General features: G+C 35.1%; 1 protein-coding gene and 1 pseudogene across 1 annotated transcript; both read left to right on the top strand.

Annotated features, from left to right (window-relative positions):
- Window positions 1-345: 345 nt before the first annotated feature.
- Window positions 346-7184, top strand: LOC138325916 (OTU domain-containing protein 5-like; annotated as a pseudogene).
- A 1167-nt stretch (window positions 7185-8351) lies between these two features.
- On the top strand, window positions 8352-20640 carry LOC138325919 (uncharacterized protein C6orf62 homolog). Its single transcript, XM_069271930.1, is given in 8 exon segments — window positions 8352-8555; window positions 10668-10754; window positions 11253-11342; window positions 11866-11934; window positions 11937-11990; window positions 13855-13989; window positions 14467-14526; window positions 18572-20640. Coding segments are annotated over 8 exon segments (711 nt in total). The 5' UTR covers window positions 8352-8426; the 3' UTR covers window positions 18659-20640.
- The last annotated feature ends 294 nt before the right edge of the window (window positions 20641-20934 follow it).

The following is a 20934-nucleotide window of genomic DNA, read 5'->3' on the forward strand; positions in this document are numbered from 1 at the left end:
TTAATATCCTATACGCTGCTAAATCAAGTTTTGTATTAATTAAGTAACGACATCATAGTATTACAGACAAATGTGATGCTTGTAATTAAAAAAATGTAAACCAGAAACACGTGTTTCAATGTAGACATAGGCCTACGAATTACATAGATGGAAAAGCGCAAACTAAAATTACCAATATTAATTTAAATCCAAGATAAGAAAACTTTCGATAATGTTCTTCCTAATATAAAATCATTTTAATTACTTTTTTCTCTGAATAAATAACAGTTTCTTATGTCTAAATAAAATAGTTAGGTTAGGATATCATTTCCGAAGATTGGCGGAAATTTTCCGAAGTTATCCGATTGAGAAAAACCTATTCTCGCTCCCTGACATTTTGCTATTAAACTATAGTACGTATACACTGGGAACGAGGATGGTGCGCACGATCAAAATAAAGCTCGTCGTGACGTCGATTAACCTGATGAATACGACGTGGTTGAGCCAGTGCCATTCACACAAACGGAGCGAAGCTACCAAAACCCAAATCGACTGCTTGTTAGCCAGACGCCATATTTTGCAATTTGACGATGGAAAGAGAATCGTAGGGAAATTATTTCCAGAGAAATCTTCATTCCAACAGAAAGCAGCTGTCAAAAAGCTGGTGTGCAAGAAAGCTGTGTAGAAATTTTATCATAAAATGACGATTTTACCGAAAAAGAAAGTAACAAAAGACAAGAATGAAGTTGAATCATCGGACCATTCCAAAGGACACCATCCATCTACTCCAGAAAATCGACACGAAAAAGTAAATAGGACTCGAAACTCCCCAACCAGATGGCTTCCATCAACATCTAGAGACGATAATTCAGCCACACTTGAGGCGGGTTGTTCCTATGATGGACACGAACCCGCCCCTAATCATAATAAGCGGAGACATAGATCGTCGCCCCATCGAAACGTCCGGAAACATCGGGGTCACGGCCAGGGAGGTGCGAGTCCGTCCCGAGAGTATGACGAGGAGGGATACAACAGTGAGGATGAATACAACCCTCCAGCATACCCGACAGATAACATAGACGAGGTGGGGATGCTTGACATTCCATTGTCATGACCAATATCATACATGTCGCATATAAAACAAACCTGTTTACATTATGTAATATGATCCTTTCCAAACGGTATCTTATCACTGACAGATGTACGTGTACAGTAGGTCTGTTAGAGAACATGTGATCATGAAAGTTGATGAACATTCTACTGATGAGTTGTGTATACAGAAATCTTTATTTCATTTCTATTGCAATGAATTTTCCATTATTATCAATATTACATACTGGGGTGTTCCCTAAATACTTTGACAATGACTCTAGTGACAAGTCTGAAATATTAATATTGGGGAAAAACTTGATATTTATATTTTGCGAGTACTGACTTAAATATTCACCAATTCGCATATACAATAAAGGTATACAGTTCACAATTTGGCAACTCTTGAACCTTAAAAAGACAAATTCCGCGATTCGCATCAATATTGACATAAATTATCCAGAGATTAAAAGACTGGAATCTGGAAATGAAGAACAGTAGTGAGACCCACTGTAAAGAAAATATAGGTGTAAAATTGACACTCAATATGTGTAAGGGATTTACAGTTATTACAAGTTATTGAATCGCCCATTATTTTAGGTTTCATTCCCCATATTACAAATTTAAATTTATATTTTATGGTTGCTGTGTGAAATGAAAGTTTATTTACGCGCTACAATGTAATATTTCTCTCGGACATACTCTTGAGAAATATTACACCTTCAGGTAATTATAAATAAATCTACATATTGCACTGCATTCAGGTCTATAAATACATATTATCATTATTAGATATTGTCGTTAAATATTCCTTGAGTGTATTATATATATTACTTTGGTAAATCTTGATACTCCAGGGGTTACTATTACTGATGTATATCCACCCCTGGGCTATCAACTCATAGTAAATTTTCAGGCAGTTCAATAGAAAAAAGAAAGAGTGATGCCCAACTCCAAAGTCACACAGTCAACCACAGTGTACTGTTTTCAATTTCAATAAAAGAACCATTTTACCTCTTTCTTATGTTGCCTTCATTTTACTATGACATAGTCCAGGGGTGTGTATAACATTAGTGATGATAACCCCTGCAGTATCGAGGATGGGTAAATACTAGAAGCAATATAGACTAATTATGATTAAATTTTATATTTAATTGATATTTTCTTCAGTTGGAAAGACTATTTGACACAACCATGAAAGATAAGAAAGGCTGGGTGATAAAGAAAATGGCCGAGGATGGAGCCTGTCTATTCAGAGCAGTTGGTATGTACTGAAGAACCTATAGAAATGTGCATGTGTACACTGTACTGTTATTTACCGGTACATAAATCAGGTTGCAGTTGACACTAGCAAAGACATATTTTATAGGCAAATCAATATAAATCATAATACAATAAAATCATTGATACATGTTTACAATAAAAGATATATATATATACCTCCCCAGTTACAGATTTTAACATATAAGTCATTTGCTTTGAATTTAAACATGATATATGTGTCATTAACTCTCCAGCTGACCAGGTATATGGGGACCAAGAGATGCACACCGTCGTACGCAAGTTGTGTGTGGATTACATGGTAAAATTTCATTTTAATATCCTTTTACTTCTAAACAACTGTTAATGTGATCTAAGATGTTACATGTTGCTTGGATTATTTTAACTTTTTAAGGTTCACTACCTTTCCGAAACAGCTTTTAATGTTTAAAATGGGAATGTAAAACGAGATTGATAATTTTGTAGAGTTGCATAAACAATTTAATCAAAATGAACTAAATGTTAATTTCATAACGCAGGTCGTCATGTTTCCTACATGTTAGTTGACTATCACTTTGCCAGACGACAACACAGCGAAATTAATCTTCATGAATCTTCGCTGTAAACATCGATTACCCAGAGAAGTTCATATTTGTTTGGTGTTGTAACTTCATCTTAAGTCAACGATAAACTTCATCTTGGGTCATCAATATAAATCTTAGTATGTTATAATTGTCTTAAAAGAAACTTTTAATTTTTGTTTTGGAAAGGTAGTGGGCCTTCAATAATTTTTTGCTTAGAATAAAATTATGTAGTTTAACTGAAGAACTACAGTAAAACTTGTCTAATTGACCACAAATTAACAAAATGATATAATACAACTGCTTATTGTTCATTTCTGTAATTTACAGGGCAAGAATGAAGATTATTTTTCACAATATGTAACTGAAGATTTTAACACATATCTAAACCGCAAGAGAATGGACCATTGCCATGGAAACCATGTTGAAATGCAAGCTATATCAGAAGTCTTCAATAGGCCAATAGAAGTTTACCAGTATAGCATAGGTAATAATGTTATCCAAGTCTGTCGCATCCTGCCCATATTTAGCTCATTAACCCCCGAAAATTCATAATGAACTGTTCCAGCATTGAATTGGAAGAGTCCAAATGTGTTTAAAGGGGTGAAAGAGTTAACATATAGACAGGATTTTTTCGTTGTTTAGTTTTATTTTTTGATAATTCTTCACTGCCAGTAAGGCATTATTAAAAAAAATTGATTGACAAAAAATAAAAAAATTTACATGGTGCACAGTTATCATGAATTATCTTTAGTCAAATATCTTGTTTGTTAAAAACATGTTTTTAGCTCACCTGGCCCGAAGGGCCGGTGAGCTTATGTCATGGCGCGGCGTCCGTCGTCCTTCCGTCGTCCGTCCGTCGTCCGTCCGTCCGTCTGTCCGTCAACATTTCCTTTAAATCGCTACTAGTCATAGAGTTCTGCATGGATTGTAACCAAATTTTGCCACAAACATCCTTGGGGGAAGGGGAACAGAACTTGTATAAATTTTGGCTCTGACCCCCCCCGGGGGGGTAGGAGGGGCGGGGCCCAATAGGGGAAATAGAGGTAAATCCTTTAAATCGCTACTTGTCATAGAGTTCTGAATGGATTGTAACTAAATTTTGCCACAAACATCCTTGGGGGAAGGGGAACAGAACTTGTATAAATTTTGGCTCTGACCCCCCCGGGGGCAGGAGGGGCGGGGCCCAATAGGGGAAATAGAGGTAAATCCTTTAAATCGCTACTTGTCATAGAGTTCTACATGGATTGTAACCAAATTTGGCCAGAAACATCCTTGGGGGAAGGGGAACAGAACTTGTATAAATTTTGGCTCTGGCCCCCCGGGGGCTCGAGGGGTGGGGCCCAATAGGGGAAATAGAGGTAAATCCTTTAATTCGCTACTAGTCATAGAGTTCTGCATGGAATGTAACCAAATTTGGCCAGAAATATCCTTGGGAGAATAAGAACTGAGTTTGTATAAATTTTGGCTCTGGTCCCCGGGGCAGGAGGGGCGGGGCCCAATAGGGGAATTATAGGTAAATTCTATAAATTGCTACTTAATTGTCCTAGAGTTTTGTATGGATTGTAACTAAATTTGGCCACAAACATCCTTCGGGGTAGGAGAACAGAACTTGTATAAATTTTGGCTCTGACCCTCAGGGGGCAGGAGGGGCGGGGCCCAATAGGGGAAATAGAGGTAAATTCTATCAATCGCTACTTCTCATAGAGTTCTGCATGGATTGTAACCAAATTTGGCCACAAACATCCTTTGTGGAAGGGGAACAGAACTTGTGTAAATTTTGGCTCTGATCCCCTGGGGGTAGGAGAGGTGGGGCCCAATAGGGGAAATAGAGGTAAATCCTATAAATTGCTACTAGTCGTAGAGTTTCTGCATGGATTGTAACCAAATTTGGCCAGAAACATCCTTGGGGGAAGGGGAAACAGAACCTGTATAAATTTTGGCTCTGGCCCCCCGGGGGCTGGAGGGGTGGGGCCCAATAGGGGAAATAGAGGTAAATCCCTTTAATTCGCTACTAGTCATAGAGTTCTGCATGGAATGTAACCAAATTTGGCCAGAAATATCCTTGGGAGAATAAGAACTGAGTTTGTATAAATTTTGGCTCTGGTCCCCGGGGCAGGAGGGGGGGCCCCAATAGGGAATTATAGGTAAATTCTATAAATTGCTACTTAATTGTCCTAGAGTTTTTTGTATGGATGTGTAACTAAATTTGGTCACAAACATCCTTCGGGGTAGGAGAACAGAACTTGTATAAATTTTGGCTCTGACCCTCAGGGGAGCAGGATGGGGCGGGGCCCAATAGGGGAAATAGAGGTAAATTCTATCAATCGCTACTTCTCATAGAGTTCTGCATGGATTGTAACCAAAATTGGCCACAATCATCCTTTGTGGAAGGGGAACAGAACTTGAATAAATTTTGGCTCTTGACCCCCAGGGGGCAGGAGGGGTGGGGCCCAATAGAGGATTTAGAGGTTAAAAATATTAAAATTCCTTCAGAAAAGAAACAATGAACCTGTATTTCAGAAAATTATTTGGCATTACAAAACCAGGTGAGCGATACAGGCCCTCTGGGCCTCTTTGTTTGTTTTAACAAAATTGATTTATAAGGAATTTTCGTGCTGGCAGAAAAATTATTTAGAAAGGAAAGTTTATGAGACCTTTGGACAGTTAATTGAAATTTGTATCATTTGTTTGAGAAATGATGAATAAATGAATGATTTCTATCTTTAATAGTATGATGTACTCTAATCTTTCAGAACCAATCAATACATTTAGTGGTACATATATAAACAGAGAATGAACCAATCCGGATAAGTTATCATCGTAATACCCATTATAACTCGTGTGTAGACCCTTATAAGGCAACAATTGGGTCGGTCTTGGGTTACCAGGCTTCCAACCAGGGTAAGTTGTTGATGGTCTTATTTACAGTATAATTTCTGATTCCTTGGTATCACAACAAAAGGCAATTGTTTAACTTGTTCATATGTATTTGAGTCTGCTGTGATTAATCTTTGTACATGAAATTTATGCAAAATCTGCCTGGAGGTATGGTATATAAATTTGATTCAGTGATGTTTCTAAATTGTATCTAAATGTTGTAATTTCAAATTCCTAATGCTTACAAACAAAAGACTAGGCACGAGTCTTGTCATCAGTACATTAATGGGTACCCTGAAATTTCTGGACCTAGAGCAATGATTTTTGATATGTTGACTTTTGATGTATTATTTTGTGCCTTTTCTTTCAGATTTATTAATATACTAGCTTTAATAACCTAGCGTTTTTTGCCTCATTTCCTATTTTCTGGTATTTATAATCATATTTATTACATACAACTTTTTCCCTGGACACTCAGGAGTATGGCTTTTATTGTGGAACAAAAAACTAAAATATAAAAGATGGTTTGAAAACAAAGTAATGATTTACATGTGTAAATACATAATAGGTAATTTTGAGTCTGTTGCAAACAGTATACTTGTGGAAAAGTCCCCCGATGTACAAAATATTTTCTCGAAAATCTGTCTGATGTATTATAAAAATGGTTTCCAGGTGAAGTTTCTATATTGATGCTATTTCTGTATTTTGTCAGCAACAGATGTATAAATACTCAACTATAATCCTCTTCAATGTGTAATATACAACTCATAAATGTAATTTAAAACACAACTGTTCTATGTTTGCCCTCACGTTATAATAATCATGAAGGGAACTACTTTAAAAGCGTTCTAGTTGGACTTGTACCAGTCATAGAAGTCCTGAAAAATCAAAGGTATCTTTTGACATAAATACCGAGCAGGGAATATTTTGTGATTTGTTGAAACTTTAAAAGTTATAATTAGAAGAAAAGATAAATGTTTGCAAATATTTTTCTTTTTCATCTTTGCAGCTGGCAGCATAAAAAGAATCTTAGGGGCGACGCAAGTAAAACAATCAGAAAAAATTTCATTTAGAAAAGGTAGGATCCTATTACATATACTGCACAAAAACATTACTGGATTTAGTAATTGTTAATAATGAAATGTTATATGCTGTTGTAGTGTAGTAGTATAGGGACAAGCTCCGTGTGAGGACAGACTGGGAGGTCTTGATGTTTCCTAAATGATGTTTATTTAATAAGTTTTGTATGTGCTGTTGTAAGTGTATGTTGGTGAACAAGCAGCCGTGAGACAGACTGGTGGAGGTCTGATGTTTCTATGTGATGTCTTTAAATTAATAAGTTTGTATGTGCTGTTGTAGTGTATGTTGGTGGACAAGCTCTGTGAGACAGATTGAGAGGTCCGGATGTTTCTATGTGATGTTTATTTAATAAGTTTGTATGTTCTGTTGTAGTGTATGTTTGGGGGATAAGCTCCGTGAGACAGACTGGGAGGTCTGATGTTTCTATGTGATGTTATATTTACATAAGTTTGAATATTCTGAAGTAGTGTATGTTGGAGGACAAACTCCGTGACGACTCATTGGGAGAATCCGATGTTTCTATGTGATGTTTATTTAATAAGTTTGTATGTTCTGTTGTAGTTGTATGTTGGGGTATTAATAAGCTCCGTGAGACCTCATTGGGAGGTCCGAGTTTCTATGTGATGTTTATTTAATAAGTTTGTATGTTCTGTTGTAGTGTATGTTGGGGGATAAGCTCCCGTGAGACAGACTGGAGAGGTCTGATGTTTCTATGTGATGTTTATTGTAATAAGTTTGAATATTCTGTTGTAGTGTAAGGTTGGAAGGACGAAACACCTTGAAGATCTCAATGGGGATGCTCATTTTTTCTATGTGATGTATAATTTTAATACGTTTGGTATGTACTTTTTTAGTGTATGTTTGGGGGATAAGCTCCCGTTGAGACAGACTGTGAGAGTTCCGATGTGTAACTAAATTAATGTTTAGTTAAATAAGTTTGGTATGTTCATGATTGAAGGATGAATATTTTGGAGGACAAACTCCTTTAGATCATCATTTGTGAGGTTCATTATACTCACTTCATTAACTTACAACCTATATACTGTTCTTAATAGTTTAAATAAGTAGTTCACTCACATATCCTCCATTTAGGAGAATCATGAAAAACACATATCCATTATACTTACCACATAATTAGTGTTATATAAATACTATACATATTTTTTGTTTATGCAATTTTGGATGATATGCCGTACCAAAACCATGTAGATTTTCGATGATAACGATAACCAGCCACTTTCTAATACGATAATTATGAAAACTATCGCGAAAAATGAAATTGTAAAACTACAACTGTATGTTGCACGTATGTAGTGATGGTAAAGGCGGCAAGTATTTCGTATGACTTGCTTTTAGTCTGAGGAGATTTTGTCGATAGTTCGTAGTTTACTGTTCCGCTATAAAACAGAACAAGCAAAGCTAAAAGATTGAAAACATTTTTAGAAAGTGACAAACTGCCACAAAAAAACTTTTATACTGGATCAACATTTGGTTATTTATATATTATCACAACAAAAATGTGAATTTGAATACAATACTTACTAAGTTAGATTGATCATGGGTGATCCACACAACAGGAAAAATCTTGCTGTTAGCCGTTTGAGGCATCAATTGAGAAAGAAGAGGGAATCTTTGGCAGACCACTTTGATTTCAAGATGTACATTGCTTTCCATTTCAAGGAAAAGGTGATTTTATTGAAACAAACATGCATATTTCTATTATAACACTGTATCTGTATACATATACATTATTATATACAAACATGTATCCAAATGAGTTGGTAACCACCACTAAAAGTTCATATTGAAGCCTCGAGAATGAAAATGGAGGATTACATAGTTGCATGTAGCTGTAGTTAAGACCGGTGGTTCTCAAAATGTTGAAGGATAAAGGGATAGAAATAGCTGAACTATTTGTTAAGCCCCACTGTTTCAGCGCTTTCCCTCTCCTCCATTCCCTGTTATGTGACTAGTAGTAAAGATGTCCCAACATACATACAATATATTACCAATTACCCCTTTACCTATGTTTTTACCAGGGAAACACACATGAGGCAGTTGCCAGGTATTGACTGTATATAGGCCAGGTTTGAACTTAACTTTCCTAAAAAAATGTAGGTTGGGAGGGAACTTTCCTAAAAAAATGTAGGTTGGGAGGGGGGAATTCATATTTTTTTTTGTGTGGGGAATTACGAATACGTATACACTAAAATTTGACTTGAATTTTGATTTTTGATCCTAGAAAGAGCTCTGCTTTCAGCTATTATGTTCACTTTAAAGTCAGTCTATGTTAGTTGAAAATTCTCTTAGGTCATCCATTGTACATAGTCAATCTCACTAGTGTTTCCCACAGGAAAAAAAAAGGGCATGGTGCTGGGTTTTGAAAAGGGCACCTTGACCGCGATAAATAACCATCAGAGGGGCACAAAGGTTATATCGACGACTTCCAATACAAGGGAAAATCTTTAAAACTGTCTTGTTGTTTATTTAATTCTGGTTCAACTTAATATCATTTAAATGCTTTAAACTCTCTGAGTTGCTAAGTAATATCAGGACATCTATTCAATTATTCTGAGTGAAAAAAATGATTTTGAAAATTGTAATCTGCAGATCATATGATCATGACTATAATTGATTCATAATAAAGATCTAAATTTCATTTATATTAATTAAAAGAATGGGAAAATTCAAAATGTATTTCTTTATTTCAATCCAATTACCTTTATTTTAATATATATATCTTTATTCAAATATTTAAAATACTGTATTGATTTGAATAAGATAACATGTTTCATAATAATGGACAATTAATTAAAATAATGTTCTAAATTTACAAGCACTAAATTAAGAAAATACAGATAAGTGTTAGAGTAGTATGCAAAATATTTCAATTTAATCTGATAGAGAAAAAAGTTGATTTCTTTTTAATTTGATTTATTTTAATTACTTTGCTATTAATAATTTTATTATTGTTAGAGATATCTTTTCTAAAAATAAATTCACACCGAAATTCTAAAAGAAATAATACCGTTTTCATTTTTAAAAAACGTGAATATTAGTAAAATCCTGAAATTCAATACCTCCGGTTCTACTATTACAATACACCCAAAATGGCGGCCATTACGATTGCAAATCTTGTGACATCAATCCGATATAGATAGGCTTATTAAACATTAAAAACGTGAGTAAATAATTTACAGTTGTAAGCAGTATTTGTTTTTGAAGTAATGCTCACTAGCTGTAGTCATAACTTATTGAAAGGCCAGCTGATTGTTTTCTAGGTTGCCGATCGGCTGCTTGACTTCAGCTTACGTAATACACAGACCTGAAAGTGACACCACAAATGCAAGCCAAGGGGGAAATAGCCCAAGGCTGCTAATAAGGGCCACTGGGGGTCTTGGCCAGGAGGTCAGGGGAGTGGTCACACTTCTTTTTGTTTACTTAATTATCAAGCCACTCCTGGTATTTTGGTAGTTTAGTAGAAGTGTACGGGGGACATAATCGCAGGGCACGGCGTTAGGTCATAGGGGCATGGCGTCAGGTAAAAAGGGCACGGCGCGGCCGTCATGCTAATCGGGGCTGTGGGAAACAATCTCACATGAAAGTTGTTAAAGAGTTTTAATTCCCCTTTCAATCTAATACATGCATGTACTTGTATAGAACCCAGATGCAATGTCTACAGAGCCATAAATAGCCATGTATAGTCCTTTCCATTATTGTGTGCTATTGAGGAAAACATAAATGTTTATTAAAAGCTAATAATGTTATTCATTTCTATTATTCATTTTATTTTTTCAGAAGAAGAATTGTGCCTTGTTTGAAGTTGCTGAAGTGGTACCAGTTATGACTAATAACTATGAAGATAGTATTCTTAGAGGGGTAAAGGTATATAAATGTTTGTTGTATTAATCCCATTCCAATATTACACCAAGAGATGTTGTTCACTCTCTATGAAACTGTATTAGAATTCAAATGTTCCATATAACTAAGAATTTTACATTACCAGTAACAGTAGGTTACCTACTGTATATTTGGACTGTATTGCAGTCTAACTCTTCTTCAGCACATTTGACTGAAGTCAGAAGACCATGGTACAGTTAAATATACCATTACTAGTAATGTGTTATGGAAAATTTGAATTATAATTTCGTATTGTTGGAACTTTTTAACATCAGGCAAAGTCATGAAATAATAGTTATGAAAATGATTGGTCAATTGAAAAACTGGAATTTGGGGATTTAATGACTATAATAGTGTATACATTTCCCTTCCAAACTTGCTGAGAAATAATGGTAACAGATAATAATTCTTAATTTGAATCAGATCTACAGTATATCTGTAGACAATGGTGCGTTAATGACTGGTAATGATTGTTCTCTTTAGGAAGAAGCCTATACATATGAAAGTTCTAAAGAGCTTTTAGAAAAAGATGTTGTACAATTACACGCACCGAGATGGCAGTCTATGAGAAGGGTAAGATTTTACTATACAAGCGTTATTGAAATAAAATAAAACAATTACATACACCGAGATGGCAGTCTATGAGAAGGGTAAGATTTTACTAAACATGCTATTTTTGGGGGAAAAAAATCTGTAAACCAGCTTTCCTTTGTGTGCAATATATTTTTGCGAATTTCATGATCAAGGTAAATTTTTGTGAAAGTTTTTATCTGCGAATTGAATTCTTCCACAATTCTTGCACTATTAAATTGAAAGGTATTTCCATTCAATTTTAAATCTTTGAAGTTTGATTTCTGTGAAAATGCTATGAAATGCACTATGGAAATAACTGAATTTGTTAGCTATGAAAGATATTTGGTTTACAATAGTAAGGCTGCTTCAGAAGCAATCTCACAACAAGATCATGTGATATTGACATATTCTAATTCTAAAACTAATCAACTTCAACTGTCTACACTGTCACAAACTGTAAAAATCCATCTGTACATTGACGACTGTAATACATGGGTAATAATAATTGTGTATTTCCCTACAGGATGTTTTGGGATGCACCACAGAAATGGACTTTTTTCTTTGGCCTCGCAGCGACATAGACAAAATAGAGTGTGTATGCTCTTCTCCAAGTGGAAGGGAGACGAGAGTCCATTCAAACCGATACAGGTATTAAATACTCCAGGTGTTGATGTCTATAAATAGAAGGCAAAATCATGTTACCATGGGAGCAATTTTTGTTCATGCGTAAAAGAGTGACAACAATGTTTTGAGAAAACTACTTTTTAAAGTAAAATCATCATTGCTTAAATTGCCATTATAATTTAATAAGTTATTAAAATGAGATAACTGTTAGGGCCCTTTGGCAAAAAAGCAGGTGTGTTCTATACAAATAAGGTAGCCCTATAATCATTTTCATCCTTTGGTTGAAGTTGATGAGAAAAGTTATCATTATGAATAAAATTAAAGCAATGCTTTTGAAATACATTTTTACAATCTGTGATTATCACCTATGCTTTTACCATCTCAAATACAAAGGTCACTGTTACTAAAAATAGATTGTTTCACAAATTTTTCGGTTTCAGGTAATAACTTGAGAAAACTTCAACGGATTTTGATCAGATTTCACTCTATCGTAGCATATGAGAAAATACAGCTTGGGATTGAATTTGGGGTCAAAAGGTCAAATACAAAGGTCACTGTTGCTAAACCTAGTTTGTTTCACAAATTTTCATTGCCAGACAATAACTTGAGAACACATCAACAGAATTTGTTCAAACTTCATAGCATTACTAAGCAATAACATTTGCCATACATTAGAAAATGTAATTGATGGCAGGGGACGTGTGTTGCTTGCAACACTTACTGTAAGCACAGGTGTTCGTTTCTAATATAAGTATAAGTATAATACTGGGTCAAGGTCTATAACTCGGCCGGCCATATAACACTACCCAATTTCAGAAAAAAAGTATGATTATTAACCAACCGTATAGGATATAATAATAGGAATACTCTCAATCGACAGCCAGATAATTTATCTTTATTTTGGTATATGATACAATATATATCATGCCGTATAAATGTCACTAGGTATCCAAAAACATCGGAAAACAGCCAGATTTCAACTGGTCGGACACTGTGGTGTCCTCCGATGAACACGCCAGGGCTCTAATGGGTAGCTCAAAAACCACTGCATGTCAACACTTCAGCGTCATAAGAATGAAAGTTTGGTAGAAAACAAACTTACCGGTTAGTAAATCCCTGGATAAATACCATCCATTTGCCTAACGTAGCCCTTTGAAATTTCCGATTGAAAAAAATTATGTCTCTAGCCGCCATGTAAGTATGTGTGCAGTAGATTTGTTTTGTCGGCGTTGATTGGCTCTCGAAAATTAATTGACCAATCAACGCCGAGAAAACAAATGTACTACACACATATCAACATGACGGCTAGAGACACACATTTTTTCAATCGGAAATTTCAAAAGGCTGTATTGCGCAAATGGATGGTACATAGATAAACACTAACATACCGGTAAGTTTGTTTTTTACCAAACTTTAATTCCTATGAAGCTGAAGTGTTGACATGCAGTGGTTTTTGAACTACCCATTAGAGCCCTAGCGTGTTTATCGGAGGACACCACAGTGTCCGACCAGTTGAAATCTGGCTGTTTTCCGATGTTTCTGGATACCTAGTGACATTTATACGGCATGATATATATTGTATCATATACCAAATTAAAGATAAATTATCTGGTTGTCGATTGAGAGTATTTCTATTATTATATCCTATACGGTTGGATAATAATCATACTTTTTCTGAAATTGGGTAGTGTTATATGGCCGGCCGAGTTATAGACCTTGACCCAGTATTATACTTATACTTATATTAGAAACGAACACCTGTGCTGTAAGCTTGTTAAAATCTGTGACTTTCACCTATATATTTTTAAATTCAAGCCTGTGACGTTTGCCTAATTGTTATATATATTTTTAGCATTTTATTCAAGTCTGTGACCTTCACCTTTTTTAGGCTGAATTTAGATTTGATCACGCTGATTATGAGAAACAACTGATGCGACTGTTGACTAAAAAGGAAAGATCGGGCCTCATCATCAATAACCCGGACCAGTCAATGTTTCTCTTTATTGACAAAAACCAACTACAGGTAACTACTGATGTTTGTGACAGGAATTTTACAACAAAATTAAAAACAGGCAACTATTGATATATGTGTAACCCTGGTCAATACTAGCCGCAATATATCGCTCCGCTAGAGAGAACTTCTCTTTAGCTCGATCGCTTGAGCGTCAGACTAGTAATCCAGAGGTCCCGGGTTGGATCCCTAGCTGAGGCAGGTTTTAAATTTATTGTAAATCCTGCACCCTGTTACATATGTAACTAAATGAACTACAGGTTAATATTGAAGTTCTTTTAAATGGAGTTTTAGGGGCAAAAGAAACTGGTGAGAAACTTACAAGTGCATACCTTAGCTGCAGACATCGATACTCTACCAAACTTCTATCACAATGAAAACCTCACTTGAAATGCTTGCACTTTAGCAAGAAATTCAAATTTAAATATCTTTACGTATATCTAAAGGATCCAAGTGTATCTGTTTTGTTAAAATTGCATTTTTTTTCAGACCAGCAAGAGCAAAGTGATTGTGTTCAAGCTGTCCAGCATCTGTTTGTATCTACCCCAGGTGTGTACTCATCCATTTTACTAATCTACTACAAATAAGGTAAAAACTTAGTTCTATTTACTGCCTCCTTGACAAAAAAATAGGGTAGATATAGGTAGAAAAAAAACTTTATTTACAAAACAACTGAATATCAAATTCTAATTAATCCAATGTGTATTAAAAAGTGAAGTCAAACTGTGAAAATGAAACTTAATCTGAGGGAGAATTTTTTTTAAATTTCTTTGCAATTTGATTTAAATTTATTTACTGTTTCAGCCTGTAATAATTTTATTTTTGCGTCGCCTGCAACACAAGGGCAACACGTAGGTATCACTTTGTCGGCGTCGACAGTGTCGGTGTCGTCGGCATCTGGGAAATGGTTTCCATATGATAACTTAAGTATTTATTGTCCGATTTCAACCAAATTTGGTATATTGCTTTTTATCAATGAGATCTCAGATGAGATCGATAATGGTCAAAATCCCTCAATATTTGCAAGAGTTACGGGACTTTAAAATCGTCAAAACAGATAAATCCTTGGTTTACGCTCGATAACTTAAATATTTATCGTCCAATTTCATAAATTGTTATATATCAATGAGATCTTGAATGAGTTCAATAATGGTCAAAATCCATCAACATCTGCAAGAGTTACTGTACTTCAAAATCGTCAAAACAGATAAATCCATGGTTTCCCCTCAATAACTTTAGTATTTATTGTCTGATTTCAACCAAATTTGGTATATTGCTTTATATCCATGAGATCTAAGATACGTTTGATACTGGTCAAAAATCTGTTACTATTTGCAAGAGTTAATATGGGACTTTAAAATCGTCAAAACATGGTTTCAGCTTGATAACTTTTGTATTTATTTTCCAATTTCAACCAAATTTGGCATATTGCTTTTACATCAATGAGATGATGGGTTCGATACTGGTCAAAATCCAAAATTATTTGCGAGAGTTACGGGACTTGATAACTTCACCTAATTAATTACAATATTTTCAACTGTTAATAACTATTTTGTGATGCTGTGCGGGCGCACATCCACTTCCTTGGAATTCTTGTTAAATTTTTTTTGTCTAAATTTCACATCACAATTCTGGAAAAATTACCCCTTTCAATTAAAAACAGATTAGTGAAATCCTGGCATTGTATACCAATCCGATTCCACTATTATAATAGCAAAAAATGGCGGCCATAACGATTGCAAGGGATTTGTACCTTCCATGGATATTTAGGCCTAATAAACATTAAAAACGTGCTAGCTTTAATCACAAACTTTATTGAAAGGCAAGATGTTGTTTAGTAAATGGCCATCAGCTGATGACATAAGCTGTACAAGTAACACCACAAAGTCAAGTTGGAAATAGCTTTACCATGCTGCTAATTAGGGCTGCTGTGGTGTTGGTCAGGGAGTGTTCACTCTCGATTCTTTTAAAAATGTCTGACCTCTTGTCATTACACTATTATGTCTGTTTGAGTGAATAATAAAATCTTAAAATCTTGTTTACTTAATGTGGGTTTCCAGACCTGAATCGACCATCAATTTTTTTTGTACAATAAAAACTTTAGGATCGGTAGGTATAATTTAGGGTTGGTCAGGAGGCAGGAAAGACAACTATTTTTTATTTGGCTTAAAGTGAATAGTCGGGCAAAGAAAACCAGTCTAAATGCGTTCAGTGGCCTTCCAAAAGTTCTCACATATTAATACGACGGTCAAGTTCTGTTTAGTTTCCCAGTTCTGACCATTAAAATAAAGAAAAGTTGAAAGCATTGAAAGCGAGGCTGCGTGGGAATGTAACCACGGACATAGTGAGCCGGGAGGACGTTTTAGAATTTCTATACTTTAAATTAATTTCTTCGTACGCAGACAGATTTTGACGAGAGATTTTATTTTTCCATTTCATAAGAAGTTATACTGGATACATTCACACCATTTTTACCGACTTTAGCCATCCTTGCCCGACTGTTCACTTTAATAAGCGGTTTAATTTCTTATTTATATCATTTGTATTTAATTATTGGAGAAAAGAACACATACTCAGCATTATATATAAAAAGAATAGTAAACGGCAGTATAGTAACTCACCATTGTTGACATTATAAATGTACCATTAGTTTACGGCTACTATTAGCAACCAATTTATAAGCAATTATTTGATAAGTCCATTGCCATCATAAAACAAGAGATCCCAGAGGGATCTTGGCGCCCACCAAAGAATGATCTATATCTGACAAAGGAGAGATAGATCTTTTCTCTACTTTTTAAACTTTTTCAAACATACTACATATAAAATTTGAGACAGATCGCTTCAGTACCTTTTGAGAAATAGCGGTAACAAACTTCAACTATCAAAATCCAGGATGACTCCTTGGCGGCCATCTTGTTGATCAATCGGTCCCAAATCACAATATGCACAACTAGGGCCCTAGGGGAACCTACATGTGAAATTTGAGAAAGATCCATTCAATACTTTCTGAGAAATAGCGATAACAAACTTTGAATATAAAAATCCAAGATGGCTGCCTGGCAGCAATTTTGTTGACCGATCGGTCCCAAATCACAATTTGCACAACTAGGGCCCTAGGGGAACCAACATATGAATTTTGAGACAGATCCCTTCAGTACTTTATGAGAAATAGCGATAACAAACTTTGAATAACAAAATCCAAGATTGCTGCCTGGCGGCCATCTTATAAACCGATCGGTCCCAAAATGCAATATGCACAACTAGGTCCCTAGGGTAACCTACATATGAAATTTGAGACAGATCCCTTCAGTACAATCTGAGAAATAGCCATAACAAACTTTAACTTTCAAAATCCAAGATGGCGGCCATCTTGTTCACCGATTGGTCCAAAAATGCAATTTGCACATCAAGGGCCTTAGGGGAACCTACATATTAAATTTGAGAAAGATCCCTTCAGCACTTTTTGAGAAATAGGGATATCAAACCTTAACTATCAAAATCCAAGATGTCCGCCTGGCGGCCATCTTGTTTTTCCTATCAGCCTCAAAATCTGTATGGCACAACTAGGGACCAAGGGTACCCTCCATGTGAAGTTTGAACAAAATCCCTTCAGTAGTTCTCAAGAAATATCGATAACAAACTTCAACTGCCAAAATCAAAGATGGCTGCCTGGCGGCCATCTTGTTTTTCCGATCAGCCTCAAAATCTGTATGGCACAACTAGGGACCAAGGGTAACCTCCATGTGAAGTTTGAACAAAAACCCTTCAGTAGTTCTTAAGAAATATTGATAACAAACTTCAACTGCCAAAATCAAAGATGGCGGCCATCTTGTTTTTCCGATCAGCCTCAAAATCTGTATGGCACAACTAGGGACCAAGGGTAACCTCCATGTGAAGTTTGAACAGAATCCCTTCTGTAGTTCTCAAGAAATATCCAAAGATGGCTGCCTTGCGGCCATCTTGTTTTTTCCGATCAGCCTCAAAATCTGTATGGCACAACTAGGGACCAAGGGTAACCTCCATGTGAAGTTTGAACAGAATCCCTTCTGTAGTTCTCAAGAAATATCAATAACAAACTTCAACTGCCAAAATCAAAGATGGCTGCCTTGCGGCCATCTTGTTTTTCCGATCAGCCTCAAAATCTGTATGGCACAACTAGGGACCAAGGGTAACCTCCATGTGAAGTTTGAACAGAATCCCTTCTGTAGTTCTCAAGAAATATCAATAACAAACTTCAACTGCCAAAATCAAAGATGGCTGCCTGGCGGCCATCTTGTTTTTCCGATCAGCCTCAAAATCTGTATGGCACAAATATGGACCAAGGGGACCCTCCATGTGAAGTTTGAACAAAATCCCTGCAGCAGTTATTAAGAAATAGTGATAACAAGCATTGTTTACGGACGGACGACGGACCACGGACGCAGGGCGATTTGAATAGCCCACCATCTGATGATGGTGGGCTAACAATTCATTATGAAGGACTGAATTCATAATTACTAGAGCATTTTTTATTTTGTGTATAGTTGTTTGCTTGTAAGTAGTGTTTATAAGATCAATATAGATCATAATTTTTGTTTCTCATTGTGAACAGGATCAGCTGACCTCGTGGGGAGCAGGAACTGCAGAAGAGTTACTGTCGCCGCTAATGGCTGAGCCTCAGTCGGAACCCCAGGGATGAGAAGCAGACATCAACGGAAGCAGGTGTTTTAGGAGTCAGACGCCCCTAATAGCAAAGCTTCTGTCAGAACCTTTAGAAACTAGCTGACAGTTCATGCTCTGTATCTCAAACTTCATATTTAAAATTGATGGCTGCTTCTGTTTCAGGAACTAAAATTATATACAACATATTATTTTTGGTTCAAGAATAGATTTCAAATTTCAATATTTTCTAGAATAACTTTCTACTACTATCACATTAATACAGCTTCCTGATGCACAAATAGAAATCAGCTGTTTTTAAAGCATCTTTAAGGATTTGTAGTTCTTGACAAAACTTATCCAACAAAAATATATTGTATATAAGTTTTATAGTAAAACACTGGTGTTGTAGAGAACACATACAGTATGTGTATCCTGGCTTTCTTATCATTGGTTTCAGCAGCCATATTGTGTATAATACTGTATTCATTCCATTAGTAGGTCCTCGTTTTAAATGCCATACAAAATACTGCGCAACAAATGCTCTAAGCTTTTGTTTCCTTCTTTATTTTTTCTTTTATTATGAAGATGAGATGGTATGTCATTGTTGCATACCTTTCATATTTTGTTTCACTCATTTGAATGGTTTTACATTCCAGAGTTCATCGCAGATTTATAAATGCTAAAATGTTTTAAAATTTGCATTAGAGTTTACTTCATAGTTGTATACAGAAAGGAGAAATTAATTATCAAATTAATACTTATTATGTTTGATATTTCTAAAACTTAATAAAAACACAATATGAATAGATTTTGCCTTCTTGAATAATTATAATTACATGTATACGAGTTGGCTATTTACTTACAAGCTATGATTTAAAGCAACATTGATTGGTAATTTTGTGGTCCTTATCAGAAATAAATTCTCTATTAGCTTGGTGCTTACATTTGTAGAATTTCACTTGTTAAATTGGACTTGTACTTTAGTGAAGTAAACATACATATTTGGCTATTATCTTATTTCTGTGCTAATGGTACTTTCTGTACAAAGTAAATATAGCTGTTTTTGATAACGCTCAATTTACTGTTTGTGCTAATCTGTTCAAAATCATATATGTGCTAAATTTGATAAAGCCAAACTAAATTTGTTTACAGTAGCTAATATAAGTGTTAAACTTAGTGAAGTTCCCTCATTGAAGTTTTCTGTTTGTATGTAATGATAATAGAGTGAATGTGTCTGATTTATGCGATTAATCGAGGGACAATTTTGGATATGTAGGGTGATTAAGGTCTTCTACCGACCTTTCAATATAATGAGGATCTTTTGTGTACATATAGAAACATTGGCAGCCAAACCTCTTGGTGTTCGCTGTATGAATATGTATTCTCTACTTGAGCTAAAATATAATAGGTTCAGGTTAAAAAGTTCATTTAAAAAGAAAACAAATAAAAACAGCATTTGTCTTCATTTGTCTATTGTTGCAAGAGATCATTGATTTTAACGACATTTTTCAAATATCTTATATAGCCCCTGCGTGAATTTACTTTGTCAATTACAAATTAAGATTTTAATAACATTTTAAACAAAATAGATACACTTTATAAACACTATTACACCTTTTCTTAAGTTTTAAAATAAAAGCTTTGTATATTATGTTTTTGACTATGCATTCAAGTATTTTTTTTTTTTTTTTTTTCTCGAATTGATTACAATTTTTGAAATTATTATTTAAGTTTTGAGTTTGTTGCAAAGTATAGAGAAAATGATAGAATATAAAAATCTAACTTTTGATGCTGTGTAGTATGCTTTACAAAGGTGTATGGTACTATACAAAAAAGTGTAAGTAAAGTGTGAATTTCAGTACTAGTGACCATAGTTATCATGTAAATCGTCGGTAAAAGCGATGGTATACAAAAGACTGAAAGTTCCACAAGTTTTAAAGTAAATGTGCGAAAATTTTGTTGGGGTAAAACATATCTATTTTATAAAGTAATTTCAAAAATAAAGATGTTTAACAATTACAGATGTAATGTTTTTTGTCCAAGAAGCTTATGCATATTGGAACATCTGAGCCCAGCTTGATTTGTGCTCTTTTCAGAAAGGAAGTCTTCCCAAATCTTTCAGCTCATAGCCAGAAGAGTGGAATTTATGTACAAGTCTAGATATAGAAAAAGGTAAATCAAGTTTACCATAGCTTGTCAAGGATTGGCTTTTCCTTTTCAATATTATCTTCTTGATACTCAGTAAACAGAAGCCTAGATTGTACCGAGCTAGCAACATGCTAGTGCTTAGGATTATCGCATATATTCAAATGA

This window comes from Argopecten irradians, chromosome 6 (genome assembly GCF_041381155.1).
Source record: "Argopecten irradians isolate NY chromosome 6, Ai_NY, whole genome shotgun sequence".
In the NCBI taxonomy this organism is placed as follows: Eukaryota; Metazoa; Mollusca; class Bivalvia; order Pectinida; family Pectinidae; genus Argopecten; species Argopecten irradians.